This window comes from Camellia sinensis, chromosome 8 (assembly GCF_055761805.1).
Source record: "Camellia sinensis isolate YWXY chromosome 8, ASM5576180v1, whole genome shotgun sequence".
NCBI lineage: Eukaryota > Viridiplantae > Streptophyta > Magnoliopsida > Ericales > Theaceae > Camellia > Camellia sinensis.
In genome coordinates, this window is record NC_138968.1 from 149,769,248 (window position 1) to 149,781,684 (window position 12,437).

Consider the following 12,437-nt stretch of genomic DNA (forward strand, 5'->3'; position numbering starts at 1 on the left):
AAAAACAAAAAACTCCAATGGCCAACCAAATTGAAAAAATGACCAAATATAGAAGGGCAATGCCTAATTTAGGCCCTGTTTGGTACAGCTTAATTTCAGCTTATTTCAGCTTTCAGCTTAATTTAAGCTATTTTGATGTGTTTGGTTTAGCTTATAGCTTATAGCTTATAGCTTTGTGGAAGTCAGAAAACAGCTTATTCTTTGAGTGGGGCAGGATATGCTTTAAGAATAAGCTGGAAATCAGCTTAAGCTGAAAGTTATAAGCTATAAGCTGTTTAGGCATAAGCTATAAGCACTTTCCCACAGCTCTACCAAACGGGGCTTTAGTCTTGTTTTTATTGTTTTTTAAAAATACCAATTAGGAGTATCACTCAAGTGGTGGTACAAAATGATTTTAAAAGAACTTCCACTTTCAGGAAGGACTTTGAGAAGTTCTGCTCTGCCAAACACCACCTAACAATGATCAGCCTCTACTTCTTGCTTTGATTAGCTTGTACTTTCTAGCTTTGCTCATTTGTACTATAACATATCTAATTTGCTAAAAATGATTACAATACAAATCAACAATTATAACTCAACCAATTTTGTGTGGAAAATTGCTTTCTGATATTTTCAAGTTTGAACACCAAAGCACTCAAAAGATATTTGACATGCAATATTCTAATGAAAGTTGCTGACAGCCCTAATTCATGAACTGCATAAAAGAACTAGAATTCAAGAGCACATCAAAACACAATATTTTAAAATTGCAGTTTAATTTGGTCAAAACTCAATCTCTTGAATTATCTCTGATTAAAATTTGTATCTCACATTGATGTACAAGTACAACAGCAACAAAAATGAAAGAGAGAATGAAGCAAGGAATACTAAATAGTAAATAAAGATCGACAATACTAATAGAAAGAGTTACAACCTGTAATATGGATGTCATAGCATCCACCAAAGTGACTTATACTCTACCAAATCATCTTGCGTGTAACTTCTGGTTACAAATACCAGCAAACAAAATGGATAGTAGAAGACGTAGCGTAAAATAGGGTAATTTGACGAAACCGGGATGCATAGTGGAATGAAGAGAACTATCAGAATGGTAAGAAAAACCATGCCCATGATTAGAACAGCATGGGCGAGCCAATTGAGAACGCTCACTACAACATACACTCCAGCAACGAATGCTAAAGACATCATGGTGAGAGCGATCCCAAGTAGTGGCAGTGCCAATCTGAAGGCAGTGAGCACCAAATTGAGGTCCCCTAATTGAGCCCAGATGAGTGAAACAGAAACAATGATGGAGCTATACATGGCTATCGTGTCGCAGAAAATGAACATGTGAAACCATTTGTGTTTTAGCATAGTAGCCATGCCCTGATCATGGTCAGAGTTGTTGTTATAGCCACCTGGCATTGTGAGACCGGCTGCAAAAGTTACAGTGGCGACGAGGGTGGACACCAACAGAAGAGTGTTTACTCGGTCCTTATAGTTGTCAATGCTCAGTTGTTCCAATTGCATAGAAGCTAGTCTCTCTTTCTTTTTAGCATTGATGGCCTTTCTACAGTAAGCTCGTGGTGCACCCGCAGCCTTCAGCGCAGTCCATGTTAACCGCTGCACGACAAAATTTAACTTGGGGCAAATTGAAGTTATGGCCACTTAACGGCAATTAAAAATAGCAATCCACTAAAATTCCTTCTAGTTGATGCTAAATAACGATCAATAGTATTATGAAAAGAAATTGGTCAACAATGATTACTGTTAAGTGGAATTGATGCAAATCAATTAAATCAAAAAGAAGAAGAAGAAAATATCAATTAGCTGAATGCATACCTTTCGAAATGAGGGCATTCTTTCCATGTAGTGTTCGGCAGAATCAAGAGCTGTCATACCCTCGTTATTCAATACTTTTAGGTCCATTCTGCGATCCCATGTTAGGAGATTGACAATCTTTGGGTGCCAATCCATGGTTGCCAAATGCAAGGGAGTGTTTCCGTGCTTATCCCTCATGTTTATAAGCTTTTCGAGCTCAGGAGTTTGAAGAATGTAGCTGACCATGTTATGTCCTCCGCTCTTGGCAGCAACATGAAGAATATTCTGACCATGACAATTCAGCAATTCCCTCGAATCAGGCCAACATTGAAGCAACGCCCGGACAACATCAACATGGCCTTTAATTGATGCCAAATGAATCGGAAATAAGCCATTGTTGTCCCTTGCAACAGCAAGTGAACTTTCCCTTCCTAACAAGTACTGAACCTCTTCAAGATAGCCTAAATATGCAGCCAAGTGAAGTGGAGTACTTCCTTCTTCATCTACTAATCGAATTAACCTTGGTTCCCACTTCAATAAGGCATCTAAAACACCTGGGATATTTAAAATCAATTGAGAAACAATTAAACAAAAACCAAAGAGAATTCAAGAATATATAAGCTTTTAGTTTTTTTGATATTTGGAATTACCTCGGTTTCTAGTTAAAATGGCAGCATGAATAGGCGATTTCCCTTTAATCCTTTCATCTGTGTTTCCAATCCCAACTGTATCACACAGAATATGCGTAACAAGTTCCACATACCCTGCTTCAGCAGCCAGACACAAAGCTGACTTCTCTTCATTGTTCAGATAATATAACACTTCTGGATCAACCGCAATCAAATAATAAGCTACAACTTGGTGACCGTTCATCAAGGCCTCGTGTAAGGCTACGTTGCCCTTTTCATTCTTTACCCTTAAAAGCAGATTATCGTCCCAATCAACATCTCTCTTAGTTTTCCCACCATTTTTAGAACACAAAAAAGGCGAATCCACAAAATCTTTTCCAAGTTGAACAAGAATCGACACTGCTAATTCTTGTCCAGCTCTTGCAGCAACATGCAATGCGGTATCTCCATCAGAATTTCTTTTCTTGATAAGTGGCGGAAAGTGGTAAGCTATCAGCCCCACAGTCTCTTCGTTTCCAAAGCTTGCCGCGATATGAAGCAATGTATTTCCCATGGGACTTACCTCATAAAAAATTGCCAGTAATGATTGTTCCTTCTTTACTGAAACTTGTTCTAATACATCAATGAAGGCATCAACATTGTTTTTTGTTGCAGCCCAGTACAATTCAAGGTCCATGCTTTGATCTTCCACACGATCTTCAACAATAACACCGGAATGCATTGGCTGTTTCAACTTTGATCCTAAACTGTGATCACTTGGACCACCGGATTCTTTGTTGGAGACTGACCTTGACATTAAACGTTCAATCCTCTTGTTTCGACCTTTCCATTGCAATCCCCTCTCTATTTCTATCTTCATGTCGAGATAAACCATCTCAAAAAACTAATGCAACAAATCGCAAAAATGAAAGTATATTTTCTGATGATTAAAACCAAAAAGGAAAATGTAATGTGATCCTAGAGGAAGGAAGGAAGGAAGGAAGTAGGAAGAGACACACATGCTTGACTTTGAATTTTCAAATGCAAAGCTTGGTAAATATTTCATGTCCTAGATAGTGGGACTCACAGTGGAAGGTGGAAAATCCAAGTTCAACTTGACTTAGTGGTTCTCTTCATAGAAGTGACTCAAGTTTAAATTTTAGAGGGTGTGAAATGACTGAATTTTCTAACTGACTCTTTTTGAGATCTTACACTGTTTTCCGATCGATCCTGGACTTTTTTGTGGCATGTGGCTGAGTTTCATTGGTGTTTCAGTAATGGATATCTTCTTTTGAGTTGGGTTAAATTTTGCCAGCAATCAACTACCTCAAAGGCAGGACCAGGACCGGCCCTGGCCTAAGGCTAGTGAGGCCTGTGCCTTAAGCCCCAAAAAATTGGCCCAAAATAGGGCCCCAAAATATAGTAAAATGCTATAGGCCCAATTATTTATTTATTTATTTTTGGTTTTGTTGTAGGGCCAATTTAAAGGGCCTCAAAATATTATATTGGGCTCATTTATTTATAAGTGTGGTTTGGTCCATATTTATTAAAATTAAAATATATACAAAAAAGTGTTGGGGGTCCAAGAAGAACAATACACACACATCTACTCAGAGCTCTCTCTCTCTCTCTCTCTCTCTCTCTCTCTCTCTCTTACGAAGTGATGAAGGAAGCATTTTTCAAGCATACCAACGATAAAGCAGGGTAGAGAGCACTGAGCAGCGGCGAGTCGACGACTCACTCTCTTTCTCTCACACACTCCAGCGACTCACTCTCTCTCACACTCACACACTTTCTCTCTCATAGTAAGTCCTCTCTCTCACTATCAGATTTGATTAAATAAAGTTGTTCTAATTTTTTTCTACCTTCTTTCTTTATTAGTTAGTGGAATAATAAATTTGTCCTAATTTTTTTTTTTTTTTACCTTCTTTATCTATCAGATTTTAGTGAAATAAACAATTTTGCCCTAATTATTTTACCTAGGTCTATATGAGATTGAAAGATTGAATGGATTAGCTATATTGTCTATTGAAAAGAATTTGGTAGATAAATTAAATTATACAAACTTAATTTGTGATTTTTGCAGCTAAAAATGCAAGAAGAGTAGTATTTAAGTGATCGTTGGGTCAATTGAAAACTGGATATTGTTAAACTATAAAGTAACAAAACCAATTTTTAATATTTTTGAGTCATTATACTGATTTCTTCCTATCTTAATATATGAAAGTAAATTTTAATTTATAATTTTAATGATTATATATGCAAGTAAACTTAAATAAAAAAATTTGTTGATACTTATCATTTTATACATAAATTTCTTATTAATATATATATATATATATATTATAATTTGTAACAGAGAAAATTAGTGAAAAATCTACTATAGCAATTGTTTAAAGCATCAGGTCCAATGATTTTTTTTTTTTATTTTTTTATTTTTATTGGTGAGAAGTCCATACTTTGTGAAATAGTTTGGTGAGAAGCCTTAAAAAATATTTTATTTTCAATTTTACCCCTTGACTTTTTTTTATCTATTTGATTTTTTCTTGGCTATCTGTTCAAATTATATATATCTGTTCAATTTTTTTTTGTCTATTTGTTTAATTTTTTTACCCTGTCTGTTTAATTTTTTAATATTTTCAATTCAGATTTCTTTTTCCTATTCAAATATTTATCCATATAAAATTTATTTATTCAAAAATTCTATATGTTCAAATTATCTGTTAAAATTCTATAATTTTTTTTTATCTCTTGAAAATGAACCCGAACCCAAATTGAATCTGTAAACAATAAAATTTCATATTACATTCATAAAATTGAATAGATAAAATCATCTATCTGTTCAATTTTTACTCTCTAGATCTAATTTCTTTTTTCTCTCATTTCCTTTATTTGTTTCAATGCTTTGAATGTCCAAAGAAAAAGATTTCAACCTTTGTGTTCTCCACTCTTTTCCAAACCAAACTTCATCATCAATAACAACAACCTATATGTTTAAAGCACTACAACAGATAACCACACACACACATATAAAGAGATAATCATAGATAATCACACACAAAAAAAGATTTCCAGAAATCACAGAGGTGCTACTAGATTTGGTCACTCCGATAAGATCTCTACCGTGCTCTACTAGCTGAGACAGATCTCCTTAGCTTTTTCTATAACCCTTGTAGCAATCTTCTTCAAATTGGCTTCGACGTAAGGCAAAACATCATCAGCCTCTACAATTTAGAACAAAAATGTTATAAAAAAAAATGTCCTCATTCGTATCCTTATTCAAAGACGACCTCTTTATCTTCCTCTCATGATCTCTTCCATCATCAGAATCATCCGAATCCATCAAAGTGCTCCGGCGACGTCGACTACGGTGGCTGAAAATCTAGGAGAAAGATAAAGAGGCAGATCAGAGATAGAGGTGGCAACAAGATTAACACAAATCGACGAAAGAGTAGTGGCAGCGAGATCAACCCAGATCGATTGTCTATTTTTCCATATCTGGAGAGAGGGTGATGTTACCTAAGCTAGTGGGGCCCTAGTATTGGAGTGTCAGACGACGACACCAGAGGAATAGACGAAGCAGAGGTTGTCATTGGTGGGAAACTGGAAAGAGGTGGAGGAATCGATAACGCCAGAACCACCGCTAGTCTTCTAGACAGGGACACCATTATAAGTGATGACGACAAAGTAGGCAGAGCCATCGGCGTTGAAACTTAGAGAGAAGTTGTAGAACAAGCGAGAAAAAGAACAAATAGACAGGGAAAACAATGAGATGAGAGATAGAGAGATGGATTTGATGGGTAACAAACACGATTTTAAATATATGAGAGGTAATTTAGTCATTGTGCAGAAGTATGTCCTTATAGACATAATAATTTCGTGCCTGGACCTTTAGGCAAAAGAAATTTAAATTTGGATTTTTGAACTAAGTGCCCTTTGTAATATTGAATTATACATAAGCTTGATTAACTAGTTTATTTTTGGGAAAAATTCATTGTAGGGGTTTACCCTATGTAGCACAGACACGACACGAACACGACACAGACACGCCAGCACATTAATTTTTAAAAAATGAGAGACACGACATGCTAAGGACATGTTAAAATATATATATATTTATTTATTTAATATACCTCATATAAATAAATAATTTATTTAAAATTACAAAAAAATAATTTAACATTAACTAAAAATTAAGCATTTCAAAATTATTCTCACTTATACACATTTAAGATAACTATTTTCACCATTTAATTGGTAGGTGGATGCTAACTATTTTGACTTTCGACTAGTAGTGAAAATGTAAAAAGTTTATTAGCTTGTTGGTGACAGCTTTCAAGAGCCAGCACACATTTTCTTGGAAGACAAAACGAGTTGATCTCATTACCTAAAGAAACTTGGCCGTCTTCTTCTTCTTCTTCTTCTTCTTCTTCTTCTTCTTCTTTTCTCTCTCTCTCTCTCTCTCTCTCTCTCTCTCTCTCTCTCTCTCTCTCTCTCTTATCGACACAAGGATAAGAAGCTACTGAGCTTCGATTTGAATAGTGCTCAACAAATCTTGTCTCAAACATGTCGCATGAGTTTCGATTTCAAGGACTTATCTCTTTTTTCTCTCCTCTCTCTCTCTCTTTCTCCTGCTAGGGTTTTAAACAGTTCTGACGTGTCTCAAACGCGTCGATGAAGTGTCCAAACGTGTCTGTAATGAAAAAAAAAAAGGACACCTAGACTGCATGTCAGACACATGTCCACTGCGTGTTGAACGCGTGTAAGTGTCCAACACATGTTGGACTCTAATAGGCAGCCTCCCACGACGTGTCGGTGCTTCACAGGGTTTACCTAATAGCACTTTACCCCTTATAATTCAAAAAGATAGATAGAGAGCTCCCTATGGTTTAGGACTAATTTGCAACCTTAAATTTGTTAATGGCATACATGAAATGACCATAATACTCCTTCAGTTTTCCATCTCAGTTTTTTCCCACTCCCCTATTAGATAGATAATTTCTAACTTAAACCAACATTAATTTAATTAATTCACAAATAAATCATAAATATCTAATTATTTATTCTAATTCTTAACTTTTTAACCTAATATTCATTTAATTATATATTATATACACGATATATATTTATATGTATATGTCATAAACATAATGGATATATGAAATTAATTGGAATTTATCAAACACCATTGAATCAGATTCGTTGAATAAAATTAGCAAAATGATCAAACACTAGTAAAACACATCACACATGCATACAGTACAAAAGCAATCAAATATACTTCCATCAATCAAGCAACGAAGCAACCCAAAAACATTATAGGTACGAAGCGATCAAGGGAGAAACGACGACGGTCAAAAAGGTAAAAGGAGGTGAACGACAATGCTCACAGAGGCGACGGTGATAGACATGAGAGAAATGGGGCTACTGGTTTAGGGTTACAATTTTCAGGGTTTGGGAATAGAGACGATGATGAGGGTATAATTGTTAATTTATATTATAATTTGACTTTAATATTTTTAAGGGGAATTATATGCTAGAAGAAAGGAAAAATAATTACTAACACATGGGGGTGCAAGTGACATTTGCACCTCTACAACTTTTCATTTGTACTCCACCAACCACAGACACACTATAAGAAATTAGTCTTTTAGACACTAATATTTAGGGACTAGTTGAATTTGGTCGCTAAAAATAATCTTTTAGGGATAAATTTAAACATATGATAATTTACTTATAAGATTGTAAAAATAATTGTTAATATTTTCACTTAATATTTAGATAACTTTTTTAGACCAATAAATTTGGTTGCTGATACATTATTAATATCTTTAAGGACCAAAAATAATGAAAATTCTGCACCATATGATCAAATACACGCTTTTGTAGACACCCCATTTTTGACCTCCCTTAATACTTGGGCGCTTTATTCCGAACACCCGATACTGAAAGTTACACTGTGCAATCTTTTGAATTCTCAGCGAAGAAATTTGAATTCAAGCTCTAATCCCAAACCTTGCACCCCATTTTGGCCAAACTATTTTAGACCTTAAAACCGTCCTTTCAAAATATTTTTCCAAATGCTTCTACAATGTTCCAAGGCTCGCATTTCGTTTAAAACATTGCATTTTTCAATAAACCGAATAAGTGTAGACATCTCATTTTTGACGGCCCTTACAACTTAGACGTCTTCGTAGGCACACCCGATGATAAACGTATTTGCTCGCCAAGTGCTCAAAGTCCTTAGCGAAATGCCACAGCTTTGAGCCTTTCAAACCCTACACCCTTGTTGCCTCATTTTTTGACCAAGCCTTAGTCCTTCAAGCCTGCAGCTTTTGGTGGCCTGCCAGCCACTTTTAGAGGCTATCGGTTGTCACTTTTGGGCTACCGGCCACTAGTGATGGTCGGCCGGCTACCAGTGTGTTTTGCAGATATTTTATGCCAGCTATGTCAGCTGTTTGCACAGATATATGCATCTATCCCCATGTGTAGGGTTGGATCTCCTTTAGGGAATTTCATGTTTTCTATTTATAGTAGCCCCACTTTCTCATGTTTTAGGGTTAGAAAATTTTGAGATAAAAAATTTTCCTCTCTCTACAATTCTCTCTCTCTCTACCAAATTCCTACACTTTTGCCTACAAATCCTTAACCTATGCCTATACACCCTTAACCAAATCTTCTCATCTTTGAGTTGAGGTGCCTTTGAGCTTGGTTTGAGCTCCAGAGGGTGTTGTTTGCTTGGTTTTATTGCTTGACTTGCTTCTTCTCTTCAAGAGGTATAAGGCTATACCTATTTGGTTGCTTTCTTTACTATTTTTCCTATTGTTTTTCCATTATTTTGGGCTATCAAAACTCTATATTTTTTGGGCTGAAGCTTGAGTTTAAGGCCATTAAAGGTTGAGGGGTTGATAGTTCTTCTTTGTACCTTGTTTTAGAGGCCTTTGCCCTTATGTTTCACACCCTTTTACTATCTTTTTTTGAGCTTTTAAATACTAATTTTCAAATCTTTTCAGTTGCCAAAATCATGTTTTGAAATTAAAATTTAGATAGGTTAGCCTTCCCTCATTGTGTCTTGCTTACTAGACTAGTTGGTGCCATGTTTTAGCATATTAATCTAGCTATTTTTAGCTCAATTCCAACATGTTTTATGACTTAATTTAGACTGTTTTAGAAATTTTTTGGGCTGTTAGTTGCATTTGAGTTTTATTTTGCATGCTTGTAGTGTAATAGTCCTTATGAATTTGGTATTTTAGGCCTTAGACACCATCTCCTTTGAGTTGACAGCATTTTTTTTCACTCATTTTCAGCAGTTAATCATCTTTACAGCCTCCCTCCTTTCTTGGCTTTTTATTTTGCTTTGAAAGTGGTTCAAACTATTTGTTTGTTTAAAGCATGAGATTGAAATGTCATGCTTAATGGTTTAATCCCTTAGGGGGTTTATTACCAACAGTATGATGTCTCTTTCATGCCTACAACAACTTTTGGTCTGAGCCCTCTTTCCATTAAAGGACTTAATCTCACTCTTTGGATTTAAATGATTAAAGGATGGAACGATAACTAAAATGGAGTAACTAAAACTTGGAATTAAAAGTGAGAAAGATAAAAATTTGGTTGTGTTCAATCAGACGTTAATTGAACACATGGAAACTTGAACAATTTCATACTCATTAGTGATAAAATGATTCAAAATTCCAAGGTCTTCACTTCCCTTGATCATTCATGAAAGGGAGAGGGTTTGTGTCTTGTTTTGCATTTATTGAACTTGCACACTTGGTTTCATAAGCCATCATGCAATGAAATTGCATATATTGATAGTTTGTGAACTAAATTTACTACTCCTTTGATTTACTCATGAAAAGAAGGGGTGAGTTGTGCAAACAAACCTTTGAATACCCTATATATGCTCTGTTTGTCCTCTGTTATGGTAAGATGAACCTATGCAGTAGTGGCCAGCAAGTGGCCAATAGGTGGCCGGCAGACCACCTTTGATGGCCGGCCGGCCATCACTGGTGGCCGGCATTCCTTATCACTGGCCAGTTGACCACTGGTGCAAAAGTGAACAGTGAGTTTGTAAGGCAGAGCAGAGTGAGCAGCAGTGTTGGTGTTTAACTGTGCAAACAGAGGCATTCAGAAGCAAAACGGTGGTCTTTTCGGGTGGAAACCGAACATGCGCATGAACATCTCTCATTTCTCGAGGCATAGTAGTTAGTTGTTAAGTTTAATTACTTATCTTAATTGCACTTGTGTTGTAATTATTTAATTAGTTAGTTAATTCAAGTGTTGTAATGATTAGTTAAGTAGTTTAGCTAGTTATTCATTCGATTTTGTAATAATTAGCTTAATTAGCTTTAGCTCTAATTAGTTAGCTTAATTAGCTTAGTTTAGTTAGTTAGTTTATTCATTCGGACTCTCCTTAGTGAGAGCGTAATGTAATAATGTGTATGTCTTTCAACCCCACGTCTTTCTCAGTTTTATTTAACTGTTTATGATGGTTAGTTTAGGGATATCATGTTTCAATTAGCATTCTCCATTTGCATTCATTTGTATTGCATGTATCGAGGTTCGGTTCATCATTCTAACTGCATTTGTTAGTTTCAATACTTCTTTGAATACGTGCTTAGGCCGCATGCTATTTAACTGACTCATACGCCATATTAGTAGCCGAGCTATTAATTGTATTCTTTGCATGGGTTGCATTAGTCATATTGCATAAGTTAGGAATCATGCATTTTTTCTAACTCTTTTGTTTATTTTGGCTTGGAGTACTAGGTGAGCCTTTACTCGCTTTAGCATATTACATGAGTGTAAGTGTTGCCATGTTTAGCATGCTTGCCATGAGGCTAATTGCTTAAATACTATAATTGCTTGAATGCCTGTGGATGAAGGCTTGTTTCTTGAATTAAGATAATTTGAGCAATGTTCATATGCGATCACTTTTTTTAAGTGGTACATATTCGAAACAATTTTCAAAACAAACATAAATCAAAATGTTCCAATTCTTGCAATTTAGTTTATACTTGTGTGTGTGCACATCATATAGTAGTGCTAGCCTAATAAACCAGAATAAGAGCATATGACGTAAATAAAATTCATATCATGATTAGTAGAGGCCGATCTTTGATTGGGCAAGTGGAGGTGCTCAATTCATGACCTTCCCCTCTCGTACCTAAGTTCCCGAGTCGAGACAATCTTAGTGCTGACGGACACGTGGCCTTTGGCACGAGTCATGGATTTTCTAAATTTTTTAAAAATATTTAGGTAGCGACTCTATATCTGGTAAAGCAGTCCAATTTTGGCATTTTGATTTAAAATCGATTTTTCAAAAGATATGCCGGATTTAGACTCTTTAGTGTTGTAGACACCCCATTTTTGACCATCCTCAAGACTTGGAGGTCATCGTTTGAACACTCGATGATCATCCATGCTCGTGTTCGTTTTGAGTTCTCGAAGGTCTCGGCTACGCGCCTTGCCTCAAGATCTCTCAACTTATCTGTTTTGTGTTCGGTCATGGACCAAACCCTTGTGTTTTTGCTTCTAAGGGCAGGGAATGGCTTGTTGGCCATCCCCACACCTCGTCGGCTATGGCTTGAGGTATTAGCCGGTCGGCATTGTTTTTGGTCGGCCGACCATTATTTTGGTCAATCGGCCACTTTTTCTGGCCGAGACCTTTTCTTTGCCTTTTTCAGGCATTATGCATACCAGCTGTGCCAGCTGGTAAGCATAGACCCTGCCCTCCATACACGTGTATGGAGGATTTGCACCCTTGTTTTAAGCTTCTTGAGGAAACTTGAACCTTTTGAACCCTTGTTTTAGCTTTTTGAGGAAGCTTGAACCTTTTGAACCTTTGTTTTAGCTTCTTGAGAAAGCTTGAATCTTTTGAACCTTTGTTTTAGCTTCTTGAGGAAGCTTAAACCTCTTGAACCTTTGCTCTAGCTTCTCCAAGAAGCTTGAACCTTTGCTCTAGCTTCTCTAAGAAGCTTGACCCTTTTGCTCTAACTTCTCCAAGAAGCTTGAACCCTCTTGTTTCTC

General features: G+C 36.1%; 1 protein-coding gene across 1 annotated transcript; it reads right to left on the bottom strand.

Annotated features, from left to right (window-relative positions):
* Positions 1 to 757: 757 nt before the first annotated feature.
* LOC114274107 (protein ACCELERATED CELL DEATH 6-like) lies at positions 758 to 3,439 on the bottom strand. Its single transcript, XM_028215970.2, has 3 exons — positions 2,451 to 3,439; positions 1,822 to 2,354; positions 758 to 1,602 (listed from the first exon to the last, which is right to left on the bottom strand). Exons 1-3 carry the CDS (start codon positions 3,301 to 3,303, stop codon positions 928 to 930), a joined length of 2,061 nt encoding a protein of 686 aa, XP_028071771.2. The 5' UTR covers positions 3,304 to 3,439; the 3' UTR covers positions 758 to 927.
* Between the last annotated feature and the right edge of the window lie 8,998 nt (positions 3,440 to 12,437).